The 18591-nt window shown below is 31.3% G+C and overlaps 1 protein-coding gene across 3 annotated transcripts in view; it reads left to right on the top strand.

Moving 5' to 3' along the window:
* Window positions 1-12047, top strand: part of LOC145283583 (protein diaphanous homolog 2-like) — a 182230-nt gene extending 170183 nt beyond the window's left edge. For 2 of the 3 annotated variants that reach the window (XM_080132505.1, XM_080132504.1), the window contains exon 25: window positions 11728-11856. In XM_080132505.1, the coding sequence (XP_079988631.1) occupies window positions 11728-11751 (24 nt within the window). In that variant the 3' untranslated portion in view covers window positions 11752-11856. Of the gene's footprint in view, window positions 1-11727 lie in introns of all 3 variants that reach the window. The other variant, XM_080132506.1, reaches the window with a different exon arrangement.
* The last annotated feature ends 6544 nt before the right edge of the window (window positions 12048-18591 follow it).

Below are 18591 nucleotides of genomic sequence, written 5' to 3'. Positions count from 1 at the left end.
ATGTATTCATATGGTTTTCTAGTATCTATTATATTAAATCTGAGTAAATCAAAGTTTGTTTCCATAAGACATTTTTCTTTTTGTTTGATTTAAAGAAAATGCATGTTAAAATATTTCTCAGTTTTTGGATTGAGTTATGTTTGAAAAGTTCCATTCTTTTAATTTTTTTCAATTTGCTGCATCTTGCTAGTTTTACTTACCAAGTGACACATTTCTTACTAAGTTTCTATCTATTATCTTCACCCTCACTATATCTTGTTTGATCCTCTCACTTTTCTCTTATACACTATCCATCACTCTCGCTTTCACTACTCTCTCTCTCTCTCTCTCTCTCTCTCTCTCTTTATTAACAATTGAATATAATAAACAAATGAAATAAATAGAATGATTGGAATAGTCCATTATAAAAATGTAGAGTATCACCATTAGCAGTCATTTAATCTGTAGCTGTAAATAGAAAATGACATATATAACAAGCAGGACACTAATTTTGGATTTTGTCTTTTAATTTTATTTTTTGATATTTAACTTTTAATATTTGTACTTTATCCTCGTTCAAACAATCTAACCCAAATTTAATAGGTGACACAATGGGTTAAACTCTTTTGTAGTGTGTGTGTGTATATATCATTTCAAATTTAATTTTCAATTTATGTGCTAATAAGCAAAATTTATAATCACCAACATCTATTTTGCTAATAACATTTCCTCCGATGAGATGAGCCATTCATTGAAAATTCATGGATTAAGGAAAAAAACTATAATTATTTGTCAAGCAATAGATTTTGTTGTAATTCTACTTAATTTAATTCAGAACTTCTATTATATATACACATATGTGAGTGTTACTGTATACTTAAATAAAAATACTTACGAACCATACTTAAAAAATAATACCAATCCAATATGCATAAACCCAAAGTCCATTCATCCCCATTAATCGTAAACAGATTCCTAAATCTATTGAACATAAACTTAACTACATTTTCATTGTTAGAGCAACATTTACAACATAACTCTTAAAAAGGGAATCATAATATCAAAATTAAATATAAACGGCAGGACACCAATATCTATAAAATTAAGAATAGTAAAACAGAAGAAATATAATTTTTTATATACTGTCTTATAATAAAATGCTAAAAAATGCTAAGAACTTAAGCATTCTATTCACAACAAAATAAATGTATAGTTAAAAGCATCATTTACCAGGCCACAATATTTACCAAAAAAAAAACTCAAATAACAATATTATGTGAGTATGATCTCTAGATATTAAAACCAAATATTATGACCACAAAAATGATGGTTAATTATTAAAGTTAAGAATCAAATAAAACATACCTTTTTTGTTTTTAAATAGGATTCAAATTGTAGGAGGCAACAAACATTAACAAAAAGAAATTAACACTTTTGCATGTTTTCATTCAATACACACATGAAGAGACATGTCTGCTTTTATTTACAGCCTGAAGCGAAGAAAGAGAAAAACGCATAATCACAACTTTATATAGTAACAAGAAAACCAAAAAGAAGTAACTCTAAGTTACTAAAAAATCCTTGTGTCACTGAAAAATAGGCATGATCTGAAGCTGTAAAAGGGAGACAACTCTTACAATTTTCACAGTATTAAAACATGATTTCAGCTAAAATCTATATTTACATTGATAATTTCCAACAAAAAGCATATTTATAACACGATCAGCCGGTCACTGAGGTGTAACTGGCTTCACATGTTATAGTAAATGTCTTAAAAGTGGTCTCGGGAAGATATGAAGATAGCCACCATTGGGGTCTTTAAGAAGAAAAGCATACTTGAGATGTTGGATGTGCTGTGTGGCTCCTTCTCTTAAAATGATTTCTTCACCCCGATTACGTTCTAACTGGGATTTTCTTTCTTCATTCTCCGGACCATTTTGTTGTTTCAATGAGGGCATTTATGGCAGACACAAGAAAGACGACACGCGACAAAATTGTAATATATTTGGAACATAGCTATTTTATTTTGCATTATAGATACAATATATATATATATTACAAAAAACTTTTACAATTTAAAACTGGATAATAGGTTTTTCAAAGCTACCCTAACTAGTTTTGAGGGAGGGAATGCCCCCCCCCCTCGTTTATGGAGAGACAAAAATTATGGTGCTCACCTCATGACGGCCTGAACAGAAAAAGGGAGAGCTCTAGAAAGGGAATTATGGGAAGGCGTTTCTTTGTATCTCTGCGTACATGGCCAAACCACCACTCGGTCATGCTGCAGAGGGTGTTAGAAACAGTGACACTGAGAAATAGTGGCACATATTTAGTACCAAAAAAACGGAATAAAAACAGCACTAGAAAACAATTACTAGGAGCTCAAAGAAAGTAGATTCTTGCCAATAGTCAAGTGGAAAATAATGACAAGTCTGTAAATGTAGGAATCTTGAATGAGAAAATTGAAATCCTAAAATTTTAAGAACCTGAAAACCTTTTAAACTACAGAAGCGAAATAGCAAACAACTCTATGCACAGAACAAGCTTTTTAGGATAACAATACATTATATATATATATATATATATATATATATATATATATATATACACACACACACTATTATATAAAAGTAACATTGTGTCTGTGAGTTCGTTCCATATGACCTCCTATACAGCTGGGCCAAGTTTTTTTTTTTTTTTTTTTTCACACAAATGTACTTTATGTACCTGGGGGGGGTGTTCTTAGGTTTTGCACTGGAATTTCTTTGATAAGTATCGATAATCAAAAAAATCTGATGAAAGATGGAACAGGCAATTTTGACTAAAGTTAACACCTTATACAGCCTAACATCACAAGTGCATTTGAGAAGTTTTATTATTACACAAGCAGAAAGGTCCAGCATATAAAATCAATTGTAGATTCTTTGATATGACAGGGGCACGTTCGAAATTAATGTTTCTGTTTAGAGCACAATCGAACCATGATATTTGACTTTTGCATTTTAAACTTAAATGCAAGCCATTATCTATAACCATAATTTTATAAAAATGGTAGGTTCTCTACAGTGCCATGTAAAGTACAGTATTGTAGACTGTCACTGAGGGAGGTATGTGAAGCTTTCTTCTGGTGTGCCACCCATTTAGAGCAGGCAATCAATCAATTTGATTGAAAAATGGCAATTTCACTGATTTCGTTGACAATAAAATATAGAAGTATGAAACCTTTGTTGATCCTCATTCAACCCAGGACAACGTTGGATCTCCCTGCTAATATATATTAGTTAAAAAATATAAAAATATAAACTAATATAACATCTAAAATATAAACAAAAAATAAAACATATCTAAGCACACCCAAGTTAAAACAAAGCTTTTAATGCACAAAGAATGATGACAAAATCCTCTCCAAGAATAAATAATGGGAGATTAAATACAAGTCAACCAAACTTTTGTCTGATAAAAGCTTAACCATTGGTTAGTGAAAAAAGAAAGATAAAAAAAGAATCTGATTGGTTAGCTAGTAAACTTAACACCATGTGTGTGTGTGTGTATATATATATGTGTGTGTGTGTATATATATATATATATATATATATAAAATATGTGATGATATGAAGCTTATACATTAGACTGAGGGGGTCCAAACGCAAAAAAAAATTGTTAGATATTGGCAGGCAACCTCAAGAAAAAAAACATTCAATGAGTGGCCCACTTGCAGATGGATTCAATGTGAAGAATTTGGAACTTTCTACCATTGTCTAATGGAATGCATAATTTAACCTAGAAATATGTAAGAAGATATGACTCAAAGGTTGAAACAATAGGCAAAGGAAATATTTAACATTCCAACAGGAAAAGAATGTTTTTATAAATAAAATCGTCACAAAGAGAAAGTCGATCAGAGAGAGAGAGAGATATCCAGGCACATCACCATTTTTTTCCCCACCCAACAATCGCCTAATCCTATATATTTTTTATAGATCAACTGTGTTGTGTTTTTACTTCACTGTCAGTGTGTGTATATATATATATATTATAACAAAAGTAGATGGTAACATTCATATAGATTGAACAAACACATTTTGAACAGCCGGCCACGGCAAATACATAACGCAATTCTGTATAGCTTTATGGACATATATATTTTCATAACTTCCTATTTTATATTACTATCTAGGTACCCAACTCAGAATCGCTAAAATAAATTTGCAAAATAGTTTTGCCTTACGTTTATGTCTACTTATAAAGATTAAAATTAAGATATAATGATACTAAACCTTATATCTAGAATCCTTATTGCAATTTTGATCAAAATCTATTACATGGTTTTGATTCCAGAAAATGTCTAAAATTCAAAGCTTAAGAAATTTAATCTCAGATAATCGTGCGTAATCGGTGTATAATGGCTATGGATCAAATCCAATGAAAATTTGAAATATTTGATTCTTCAAATGGGAGGCTGTGCCAAATTGAGATTTGGAGAATACGGATTAATCGAAAATTAATACTTATCAAAATTTAACAAAAATCAAAATTATCTGAATTTTCACAGAAGTCTTCCATCCTTTTTACTTGTTTTGCATAAAACTAAATCTAAATATAGCACACGTTTGGCCCCATTACATCTAGAACTTTTGTTAAAAAATTCCTAATCTGTTAATTACTTCAAATGTGAGTCTTGTGCTTATATATTTATGTACAGAGTTTACAACTAATGTAATTATATAGATGTTAAGTTAGGACAAAACCTTATAAGGATGAAACGCTGAAAATTCTGTGTAGCTTAATTGCCATACTTATTTTCATAACTTAATATCTAGCTCTATTCACATATTTAGCACTGTTGAAGTAAATACTAAAAATCTATACATAAAGTATTATATCTCCTTTATAAAACTTTATGCGAATAACATGAAATAATTATATATATTTTTGAGTTGCTATAAAAAATATTTTTTACTGTGTATATCCCTTATAATATTGTTCAAATTGTTTAAAAATTTAAATAACAAGCTCAATGAAATTGTTTCCAGCTTCAGAGCATATATACCAAATTGGTTGCATCCCTATGACCAAAGGAAAATAATCAGTCCACAACCATAATATTTATCTTTTGTTATACGTTGTGAAATATGTCTAAGGTGATAAAAAATAAATAAAAATTATCATTGTGGACTGATTCTTTCCTTTGGTCATTGTGATGCAACCAACTTGTGTGTGTGTGTGTGTGTGTGTGTGTGTGTATGTATATATATATATATATATATATATATATATATAAAAAAAAAGAAACTCGTCTGTGACTTTGTTCCCTATAGACTTGTAAATGACTGGGCCAATTTTATGAAATTTCACACAAATTTACTTTATGTGCTGGCAGTGTTCTTAGATAGATTTTGTATTGGAATGTCTTCGATAAATATCTATAATTGAAATAATTCACTGAAAAAGGAACAGGCGATTTTGACCAGAGTTTACGCCGAACACAGCCTAACATCACAAGTGCATTTGAAACCTTTTATTACTATACAAGCAGTAAGGTCAGGCATATAAAATCAACAGTAGGTTGTTTGATATGACAAAGGTGCACTCGAAATTAAAAGTCAAGTAACATGCTTCAATTGTGCTCTAAAGAGCACATTTGAAGCATGTTACTTGACTTTTACATTTTAAACTTTAATGTGATTTATTCCATAATACACTGATGTCTATAGTGCAATATAGACAACAATGTATTGTGAACTGTCATTATAGGGAGGTGTATGAAGCTTTCTCCCAACTAGAGTAGGCAATCAATCGATTTGATTGAAAAATAGGCAATTTCATCGATTTTGATGACAAAAGTATGGGAGTGTGAAACATTTCTTGATCATTATTCAATCCCAAGCAACATTGGGTCTCTTTGCTAGTATATGAAATAAATATAGGAAATAAAAACAAAAAAAAATGTCATTTACAGATAGCAAAAATATATATAAATATCAATTATGAAAAAAAAGTATACCATTATAAAGTTTATTCTTCATTTAATAATTGGTGAAAATTTTATATTGATTGGATAATTACTTGATATTTGATAGATTTTTAAATGGAGAATCCGTCAAAAAATACCTACTCCCTCCTTCCGGTTTGGCCATGCCTAATTAAATCCTTTAGATTTGATTTGATTCATTTTTAAGAATTAAGATAGATATGTTATTAAATATAATACATGATTGATATATATCCAACATAAATCGTAGAAAAAATAAAATAAAAAAGTGGGCAGACATTTGTAAACTGATATTTTGTTTTATTGACAAAAAACTTTAAGCATTTTATATAAGAGATGAATTATGAAATGGATGGAATAGAGATGAGGTAGGAAGGAGGATAGAAATGGTGGTTTGGTAGAATTTATGGGTAAAATAATTTGTGGAACTATGAAATATGAAAAGTTAGCCCCACCACAGAATGTGGAGGTTAGTGCACGGTCGTAACAGTAAAAAATAAGGAGATTGGTAAATCTTACTTGTATTTGGATATTTACGTTGCCATAGAAATAGGGATTATAAAACATTTTCTACTTTTAATTTAAAAAAGGGGGGAAGTTTAAATCAAAAGCAGGTTATCTCAACATGCCTAACAGAATTTCTGATATTTTTATTCGCATGATTTTTTTAAAAATGTTATCCAACAATGAGATTAGAATTTTAGTAATGACAGCTGCTCCAATGAAATGCTTGCAGTTTAAGTTTATTTTTTGATAATGAATGCCCTTGAGAAGTCAAATTAATGGTTTAAATCAATCATTTGTGCAAAAAGTGCATTTTATCATCATTAAGTTTGATAGTTCTCGTCTTCATATATTCTTGCATCTAGTATTTGAGTTTTCGTTGCTTGTGTTGTATCAATGAATTTTTGGTTGACTATTACTAATATATTTTAATAACTGTACGACTACATTATTTGAACATTTCCAAATTTATGATAAAAACGATATCGGTTTTATGGTAAGATTTTTTTTATATAACAAACATTTAAATCCTCAGGCCAGAAAAATGAAGGGGCGTAAGGAAGCAAATAATAAAGGAGATAATTGTGTGGTTGACTAAAATCTAGATTTTTTACATCCTCTTCAGTTTGTAACCATTTTTATTTTAAATCCTGACCGATGAGACTGAGCGATTTTTTGGTCTAACCAAAACATACACTTGTGTAGCCATTAGTGTTGGGACAATTAACCGAAATCGGAACTTTTTGAGGTATCAGAACCTGTATTAAAATCAGAAAAATTTGTGCTTATTTTCTGATCTCAAAAACGATCGATTCCTTGTATTGTTTTTTTGTTTGTTTTTTTTATTTTATTTGATTTTTGTTTAAAATAAAATCTTTCACTGCTGGTAGTAATAAAATAATAAATATTTATTGATTTTAAACTACTTTAAACTTTGTGTTTTTACATTTGAGAAAATATATGTACATTTAACATGTGTTTTACAGTAATCCCGTAAAAAATAGCAACTCCAGAGTTGAATATTTAGAGATTCATAAAAATATTGGAATCGGTAATTATATCGAAATCAGGGGTAAAATATGGGAATCCTCCCATCACTAGTAGCCATACACGTTTATACAACCAAAAAAATTTATTAAATAAATATGTATGACTCTATTTGTCATTGAGCACTATTATACATACACAGTATGATTTATAGGATTGAAACTATACCTGGAATATATGGTGTATGATGACTGCAACACATTCCTGATTTTTACTTTATGAAACGTGATATATATATATGCAAGAAAAAGGACCCGTTGTTGACTGGGTTCAAAAACAGCCTACAGAACATGGACTCTGATTTATGAAAGTATGATAGATTATGAAAAGGAACGGTTGTAAAGAGATAGTTTCGAACTTGGGGGTATGAAAGCAAAATATGATGAAAGTAAAAATGAAATAGATAAACCCCATAATTTATTATACCATACCTGTTCACACTGAAACACTTATCACAATATTCTGTCGAGGTCAGGTGCGAACGAACATGCCATAATTTTATTATACCATATTTCTTCAAACAGAAACATAATTATCAAAGTATACTTACACAGATAGATATGAAAAGTCTTTATTAAAGTTTGTGCCTATTTCCATTCTATGGAGGCCAGGCGTGAATGCAAACCCCACAATTTTATTATACCATCCCTATTTAAGTTAAAACATACTTATCAAAGTATCATTATGTACATCTATATCAAAAACACTTGTAAACTTTTTTTTTTTTTTTTAATTTTTTATTTCCATACTTTGTGGACCAGGCACAAACGCAGACCCCACAATCTTAATGAATCATCATTATGCCAGATCAAACATACCCATTCCTGTGTCTCGATACATCTTCTATCATTATATGTGATCAGTTTTCTATAATAGTCAACCATATAGGAGCCTATTCGTGACCAGGCACACACACACATTCAGCTTTATATATTTTTTTTTTTTTTACAAGATAGTCACCACTTACCAAGGCCCGGAAGCTACTCAGGGATAAGGGTTTTTGTGTGTACAGTACGTTAGTGTTGGAGATTTGATAGTGTCTTACTTAAAGAGGCGGTTCATTAGGAATTTGTTTACATTGAACTTGAAGACATCCAGGTTGTAGTCAAGTGGGAAACAGGCAAAAGGAACAGAGTTCCACAGGCGTGCATTTCTAAGAAAGAAGCTCTGCTCATGGAATCTACGTTTTGATTTTGGCACAGATAAGAGGTGGGGAAATTTTTTGACAGTGGTTTCAGCTAGGCGGGTGTTTATCGTGAAAGATTGGCAAGGGCGGGGGGACAGAAATTGGAGTTCAGACGAGTACCTGCCATGGTAGTAACGATAAAACAAAGACAGGCTCGCAACGTCTCTCCTGTGGGAGAGAGGTTGCAGGGAAGAGGAAAGGGCATCACTCACTAGGCCACTAAGCCTATTTTGTACTCTGTCAAGGCAGGATAGGCTGTTTTTAGCAGCTCCTGCCCAGATGTGGCAGCATCCTTGGACGTACTTGGCTTTTATACAGATAGAGAATTGCATCAGGGATGAGATATCTTCTGGAGCGGTAGAAGGATCCTACCATTTTTCCAGCGACCTTGGCAACTGACTTGATGTATGTATTCCATTTCAAGTCGGGTAAAGGTCAAGCCCAGAAGCTTATCAAAACATGGAGCTTCCCCTAGACGAGAGCCACCCATTTCAATTGATGCCAGATGAGGATCAGAGCGTTGATGATGTAAAGATAGGAGCTTGGTTTTAGATGCATTAAAAATAACCAGCCACCTCCTCCCCCACCGTACCACTACGGCCTTTGATGTGTTGCCATAGATGGTTGTGTCATCAGCATAGATGTCAATGAATGATTGATTTTAACCGACCATTTGTCTGAAACATTAGCCGGTCCAGTGTCGCGACCATGTAAATTTGTTTATATTAATAAATTTTATTGAGCACTTTTAATAACCTTGTCAAATTCATTAGTTATCACTCTTAAATATTATCAACCTGGTGTGTGTATATATATGTGTATATATATATAATTTTATTTATTTAATGAGTAAATGGTAAAAAATCTGAAAAAGTGCTCACTACTACTGTAGAGCAAAATATATTTTTTATTACCATTTTTAATCTGCTTAGTTACATATGTTTACACTACCGGAATCGAATTAATGATCTGATAGTTTCATCAGACTTTGCAGATTTAAATACTTATTATAAGCTTATTATTAGGTTATAATAAATATTTAAATCTGCAAAGTCTGATGAAACTATTGGATTGTTAATTTGATTCCAGTAGTATAAACATGTAACTAAGCGGATTAAAAACGGTAATATATATATGTATGTGTGTGTGTGTGGTTAGCCAAAAGTAGGTGGACAGTAAAAAATATTTATTCAGAGATCACATATACGTACAACTATATGTAATATCTAAGGCTTTTTGACAGGGTATGGCATGATGGTCTTCTGATGAAAATAAAATCCTATGGTATTACTGGACGAATGCTTAGCATAATTAGATCCTTCTTAAATGAGAGAAGAATCCATGTTGTCCTCGATGGGCATACGTTCAAAAAATTTGATATAAATGCGGGTGTGCCTCGGATCGATATTGGATCTTTGTTATTTCTGATATTCATAAATAACTTACCTGATAAAATTGTCTCTGAGATGGGTATAGTTACCGACGACACCACGCTCTATAGCAGGCAGGGGAAAACTAATGAGGACATATCTAAGGTAATGGCCAAAACCCTAGAAGACCTTCAGTCTGTAGTGGAATGGGGGTCAAAAATGGATGGTAATGTTCAACGCTGCCAAGACAAAGCTCGTTTCCTTTAATAATTACATGAAACTTTACCAACCACTAATAGCTATGGCTAGAGATATTTTACCTGAGAACACTTCGTTCAAGCTCTTTGGCTTAACGTTCACAGGAAACATGAGTTGGAATAGATACATCAAGATCATTGCTAAGGCTGCTGCCAAGAAGGTGGGTTCTCTCTATCGTGCTAGAAAGTTACTTATGCCTGAAAGTTTCCTGTACCTTTACAAAGCCACCATTTACCCATGTATGGAGTACTGCTGTCACATTTGGGCTGGTGCATCTGCCACTAGTCTCTCACTCCTGGAAAGGGTCCAAAAGAGAGTAGCCAACCTAATAGGTCCCGAACTGTCATCTAAACTTCAGCTCCTGTCCCACCGACATAATGTTGCATCCCTCTGCCTGTTTTACAAGTATTTTAATGGTGGATTCTCTGACGAACTGCAAGCCTTTGTTTCCCCTTGACGAAAATACTCCCGAAAAAACCCGACGAGCAGCGAAGTCCCACCCCTACACAGTAGAGATGCCTAGATGTAAGAAAGCCTTTTACTCTAATAGCTTATTCCCCAGAACTGCAAGATTTTGAATTCTCTTCCGCTTTCCTGCTTCCCCAACTTTACAGACATGCAGAAGTTCAAGTGTAATGTGAACAGACATCTTGCTACTAAACTCCCTACATAGTACTCCTGCAACTTAAGTCCCTGATAGTAGCCCCCTACATCAAAGTGGCAACGTGAGTTGTTTGGGGTGAAAATGTAATAAAAAATAAAAAATAAGACAAATATATTAATGAGGATTGTAATTGTCTTATTATAGTTGTATGTATATATGATCTCTGAATAAATGTTTTGTTTTTTGTTGTTTTTTTTTCTGTCCACCTACTTTTGGTTCACCCTCGGACATTTTTACCTTATACTTCACCAATATTTGAATGTGCCAAGCATTACCACCATCATGCTACATAAAAAAAGGAAAAAAAAAACTATTTTCTGATGAAAATTCTGTTATGAATCGAAATATTGAATTTAATTTTCATAAATATGTTTGTTTATTGTTTGAATTTTGCATTTCATATCAACAGTGCTTACTGTAAACAGTAGACTTCCTATTATTTTATACATATATTAAGTAATCTTATATATAAACTTCAGAAAAGGCTGTATGTGGATCAATTTACGTTTCGATGACATTAAGCATGTCATCAATAATTATTGAAATCCTGACAAGATGATTTTCTAATGTTTACTTACATATGTATTGAACTGATGTTTACTTACATATGTATTGAACTGATGTTTACTTACATATGTATTGAATATTATTAAAAAAATATAGTTTTTTGTTTTCGATACATTTCAACATATGTACCTTATGTTAATTGTAATTTTTTATTTTTCAGGCCAGCACCGTCGAGTGGAAGTGACAAAAGGACGAACGCCAATGAACATGATGCGAGAAAAGAGCGGTTCTACTGCATCTTCGTATTGTTAAAAATAAACAAAAACGAGGACACATACATGCAAAAAAACGGAGATAAAAAATTACAAAAACATAAAAATAAAAGGAAACCAATTTTTTATGACATTGATTAACCACGTCGATCCCTTTTAAAAACCTTTTTATTTAAAAAATCAATTTTGTTTTTACTATTTTTAAAAAGAGAACTTTTTTTTTTTTTAAATAAAATAAAATTTAAAAGGAAAAGAAAGTAAAATAACACACAGTAATTTTTTAATGACATTTTGTTACAAGCCCCTCACCCCTTTTCATATGGAAACTCTCTTAGTCACATCACAGAACTGGAGGCTTGTAAAAATTCTCATACTTTTAGTTTGAAAAAAGGGATGAAGGAAGGAAGTGGCTAAAATTAGAATCGTTTTCTTTGTTTGGTTTTTTTAAGAATTTTGCCGACCTCCCTCCTTACACATTTTTAAATTGTCATTACTTTTTTCTTCCTGTGTGTATGTTTATATATACATAACATTAAGAAACGAAAAATGTGTGTATGTATACATATATATATATATATTGTGATATATTCATATATATGAAATCTGTGTGCATCTATTTATATATATGAACATGTGTATGTGTGTGTATATATGTATATCTATATGACATTTTTGTGTATGTGTGTGTATATATGTATATCTATATGACATTTTTGTGTATGTGTGTGTGTGTGCGTATGTATATATAAATATTGTTATAAGACGTGTGTTGCTACTTTTTATTTTATATGAAAATCTGTCTATTCTACGGAGACCGTTCCCATTTGTTTTGAATCCAAGAATCGATCTCCCAGCTGCCCCTATTACTTCTCTTTTCAAACGATACCTCCATAATGTAGCATTATTGTTCTCTTGTTTTTTTTATCCAATGAGAAACTCTCCCATTATCGGGAAATTGTTCCCGTTTTTCAAAGATTTTAGCATCTGAATCCGCCCTAAATGTCAGAAAAGTTCACTCCCCCCCCTTTTGTTCGTAAAAAATAATGTAATATCATTGCCATCTCTGCTGCATAATTGAACATTCAAACTTTCCTGGGTTTCAAAAACTTCCCATTATGTGAAGATTGCTCTCCTCTTGAGGTTTTAATTCGAAAAATGCCCCACCCTCCACCCGCTTTTTTTTTTTGTTGTTGGTTTTTAAAGAATTTTATGTCAATATCATTGTTATTTTAGCTTTTAAGATTAGTTATGAGAAGTTCCATCATATAGGGAGATTGCTCTCCATTTTTGAAAAATGTATCAGTTGCTTTTCATCCGACCATTTGAAAAAGAAAAAAATAGTTTTTTTCTGTATAATATACAGTAAACATTTTTTTTTTTTTTTTTTTTTTTTCCATACTTCTCATAACTCAATCTTTCCTTTTTAATCATCCATCTTTGTTTGATGTGTCTCTGGGGGATTATTGACTCCCCTGATATTAATTACTTCTCCCCTTGAAGGTTGTCACTCCCCTCAATACTAATTACTTACCTCCTCATGATGGATACTTTTCTTCTGAATTATCAAGCGCACAAACGAAAAAAAAATGGCTCCCCTTAAGGAGTGACTCCTTTAATGGTAATTACATATCCTGGGCTCTTGTGTGTTTTTTTTATTGTTTTTTTTATTTTTTTTTGTTTTTGTTTTTGTTTTTACTTCTCTGAAGTATAACCGTCTCAGATCAGAAAATCCGCCCCTTCCCCAGTCAATATTACCAATAGGAACTAACTCCCCATAATACTAATTAGCTCCTCACGAAGGTTTCTCTGTGGAGTAATAATCATGCAGAGGCAGCAGAATACTTTTAAGTGTTTGCTCGCATAGTAATTAACTCCCTTTAGGAGAGTTTTTCTGTCAGGAATTCACAATTCTTAATACTAATTAACACTTCCTAATACTAATTATTGTCCATGATGATATCTATTTTGATTTTGCTCTGAAGCAAGTCAAAATAGAAAATTGCTCCCCATGGGAGTGACTCCCGTAATACTAATTTACCTCCCCACAAAGTGAACCTTTTTCCTTTGGAGTATCACTCATATAAATTGAACAATTCTCCCCTCTCCTATCTAAAAGATTTTTCCCATGTTTAGTGCTCAACTAAGAAGTTATGTGCGTGTTTGTATGTGTAATATATATTAAATAAAGCTAATAAAAAAAAAAGAATATATCTTTAACAAAGCAAACTTATCAAGATAGAAAAAGTGCTACACAGTGAAGAGGAGCAATTAATTTTAATATATTTAATGTATACACATATACACGTTTTTGTTGTTTGCTTTTTTATGCAGATTTTGTCCAGAATTTCGCTTATATCAAAAAATAAAAATGGAGAAAAAAATCTCTGATATACATACCCATAATAAGAAAATATCATATTCAAAAAATCACCTAAATTGATCAATCATTTTTATTTTTATAAAGGATAATTTCTAAACGATTTTAAGCTTTTTCAATGCCCCCCTCCTCCATGTTAAGAATAGCTTTTTAAAATCTTGCAACTTTGAATTATTTGTAGTTATCTTCCATCAGAATGATTTCAAGATAGGGATGCAAGATCGTCTCTGTTAGTTTCACCATAAGATTTGATTTTCTTATTTAAAAATAAAACTATTTGATCAATTTACGTAACCTTTGATGTACGATATTTTCTTTCTATCATGGGTATGTACATCATATTGACTTTTATTTATTTTTGGTTTTTAATATCAGGAATTCTGGACAAGTACTAAAATGCATTTAAGCCGAGTTTTCGGAGAAAAGATAGCAAGCCAATTTACAAAGCTTTCAAAGCTCATTTTAATGCAAGTCTTGTAATTAATACAAGAAATTACAAATGTATCCTGTTTTTCTTTTTGACAATTAGAATCGAAATTGTTTCTCATCGGAAGAATAAGAACAAAAAAAAAATGGGTAAATCAACGCCCAACAATGGTAGATGAATTGGCACCTTTTAGCATTTCAAAGAAAATTTTCATATGAAAACTTTTTGTCAAAATTTGAATATTCTGGCAATCTTATAGATATGGTGTTTAACCAATATGACAACCGGAGTCTATTTAGTGGAAGTAACTCTATTTCTAATCAGGCTTATTAGTTCAGTTGCAATCAACATGAGAAAAATCTGAAATTATGTTCAATTAACAAATCTACATAATTCTTATAGGATATTAAAATTATTTTTTTAAAGATTTAGTCTTGACTATTCTGGAATAAATATGAGAAAAAACAAGCCTCTTTTGTCAAAATTATATGTTAATATTTCAAACCATTTTTTTATATGTACTCATATATATATATATATATATATATATATATATATTACTCTTTTACACCCTAAACAAAGCATATTGCCATTTGGAATGTAAGGGGATTTTATTTGGAATTATGTCTAACAGGGGACCATGGAGAGTTGAGCAGTAAGGTCTGCTCACATTACATTTAAACTTCTACAGGTGAGTACAGCCAGGGAAGGAATTACAAAGTTTAGCAGTCTGAAGGAATAAACTATTAGTAGGGTTTTCGGCATTTAGGGACCTCAACAGTAAAGGGGTTAGATTTTGCTGCTTATTAGGTTAGTAAGGAGTATGTATGTCAAGGGGGCACTTAAATTTCAATAAATTAATCTAATATTTAAATCCTTATAAAATGTTTCCTTTTAAGCAATTAACTTTTTACATATGCATCAGAATAACTTTATCTCAATGGTTGTCGATTTGTGATTTATATGAAGCAACCACAAGCAAATGTTTAGCATCAGCTGTTGCTACTGATGAATTACCTCCCTTTAGTGTTACACACTATTTATAATATACTTCTATTGAAACCAACGCAATGCCTATTATGATTGTGTCTGATGAGCATGTGTATTTAAACTCACACACATAATACATTTGATTTCAATTCCCCGTGAAAAATAAACAAAAAAAAACAAATAACTCCCCTCGATGGGTAATCTAAATATAATATACTAAAACGAGACACACTCCCCATTTATATGGCGGCGGCGTTTCTTAAAATGGACCAAATCTTCTGTTTTGATGTTTTTTCAAATTATGAATCATTTCTCACAAAGTAACAGAGGGGGGGGGTCGGCTTACTTTTCCTCCAACGATATATAAAAAAAGAATTTTTTAAATATAAAAACGAGATGAACTACCCATGATAGGGATTCATTCATCTCTTCTATTTAACGAAGGGACCAAATATGCTTTCCCTCTATTGATTATAAAAGCAATGGTGCCCCTTATCCCCATGAAATGGGGGTCGGCTCCCCATCCCCCCCCAGGACAGACATGTTTTTCTATTCTTTTTTTTACATTTTACTTTCCATGACGTTTTTAAATAAAAGTAAAAAATTTTAATAAAGATTAAATTTATTTTATAAATTCATTTTGTTTTATTTTCATTTCTTCACATACCTATGTCCATATATTGTTACAAATGTCAATTAGAAATCATAATGGTGACATGTTTTCATCAGAAATAAATCATTAGTTAAAACATATCCACTCTCAAGCTTTTGGGTTTCAAAGAAAAATCAAACATGTTGAAGAAACGATGACAACAAGAAATTGTATAAAAATCTATTTACGTCCAGAGTTTAAACTGATTTTTAAAAATAAAAGCGAAAATACAGGAAAATCTTTATCATACATGTACCTGCCACAAAACGAAAATGTCATATCCCAAACATCACATAAATTGATCAAGTAGTAGTTTTTATATAGAAAATCATTTTTTTTACAATTTTATCAATTTTTTAATAGTAAATCACTGCTATTACAAGCTAACTTTTATCTCTGTAGTTCAAATTGAGTTATCTCTCTTTATTAAATATGACTGATCAAGATAATGTTATCGATTACTAATAAAATTTGATTTTCTTAGTTAAAAAAATAACTACAGTAGAACCCAGTATACAGTAACCCTAGGATATGTTTTTTTTTTTTTTTTTTTTTTCAGGTTACGATGTGGAATGTGTTTTTCCAGCCCTTGGTTACAGTATTTGCCCCGCCTTACGGTGTTATTTGATTATATACATGTGTATTATATATTGTATTGCATTTTGTTACTAATTTTTGATGCCGTGTCCCAGGGTTCTACTGTATTTGATCAGTTAATGTGATTTTTGGAAAATGACATTTTCATTCCATGATGAGTATATAAAGCATTCTTGAATTCGATTGAATTCTGAACTTTCATCTTTTATTAATAGAGAAATTAGACAAATCCATAAAAAGCAAAGGAAATTTTCCTTTTTAAAGATGAATGCAAAATGTGTTTAGCTTTTGTGGAAATGATTGTATCCAACCGAGTCGGAAAAGAAAACATTAAAAATATTTGGATTCTTTGGACTACTGTTCTCATCTTTAGTGGTATTTGGACAATGTTTCGGTTAATGTAAATCTTCGATCTTTATCTGTAACAGAACGTGGATGCTCATATGCAAATACTGAGTTGTGTGTGAAGTGATGTCACGGTAACAAAAAAGAAAAAGATGATAAAAAGTATGTGTGCACAGACCAATGAGCACGTTACAGACGTGGGTGACATCACAGCCATAACGAGAAGTCACGCATGGCGGGAGAAGAAAGAATATGGGTCTCTTCTTAAAACCTGAAAAGGCTAATTGAAATTCTTTCCTATTCTTTGTCTCCTTTGTGATGTAGACTGCATACAATGTGTTGGTTCCTCGATGTCTACATGTCAACATGCATGTGTAACAGTATACATTGATAGAAACATTGAAATAATACTCAAGATATGAACAGTAGTCCGAATAATCAAAATAAAACAAATTATCAATCCTCATCTTAAAACTTCAGAAACATAAATAAGGAAATATACGATCACTTGTTTTGATATGATTGTTGCGAAAGACTGGAGTTTGAAGAATGATATATCCGATTTTGTATGGAATTGGAATTCTAAAAATCAGTGGATAATACGCTGAAGAAATAACAATGACACAGGAAATTGTATTATGTAGCTGGTGGGTGTGTGTGTCTGTATTTCTTGTGTTAAGTGGTGGATATATTAGTGTCTTTCTTTATCCAATGAATGTGTGTATACAATGTAGAAGTATTCAATGTGTCCTGCATTTACATAAAATGTCCATTGTGTGCGGCCCCCTGTTCATAAATAAATGTAGTTACAAACGTAACACATAACCTTTCATAGACAGCTTTTTACAATCAAATGATAAGAATATGTTTGCTTGTCTCGGATCAAAAGAATCGCAAACCATAAAACAACGCCATAATGAATTATATTTTACACGGGTTTTATTCGTCTTATGGATTTCCTTTGTTGGAGTTTGGCACGCTGAGTCTCTTTCTACATTTTCTTGGTTCTTTCTGTTTCCAACATCTGTTCGCTAACACATTTCTTGATAACTCATTGCCTACTAACTATTACATCAGTAAAGCAGATCAAATCATGTCATTCATATAAACTAAAACCTTGTTTACCAAATTCCAATCTATTTTAAAATTCCTAAATCAACTTTTTTTAAATTTTATTTGAGTTAAATTTCTAACTAAAAATTCCAAGCTGTAAATACGCATTTTCCAAAATCTAATAGTTTTATTTTTTAAAATTAATAATCGAATAGATTACCTGGCGTTGTCCGGTCACAATCTCACAATTGTATAAAAATCAATTTATTAACAGAGGAATTTGATAAAAAGCAAAGAAAAATTTCATTTTTAAGTGATTGTAAAATGAATTTAGCTTTTGTAGAGATGATTGTATCCAACTGAATCAAAAA

The sequence above is a fragment of the Euprymna scolopes genome, chromosome 8, assembly GCF_053919585.1.
Source record: "Euprymna scolopes isolate OS-2025 chromosome 8, ASM5391958v1, whole genome shotgun sequence".
Lineage (NCBI taxonomy): Eukaryota > Metazoa > Mollusca > Cephalopoda > Sepiida > Sepiolidae > Euprymna > Euprymna scolopes.
Note: the sequence above shows the minus strand (reverse complement) of the source record. Positions and strands in the feature narration are given on the sequence as shown.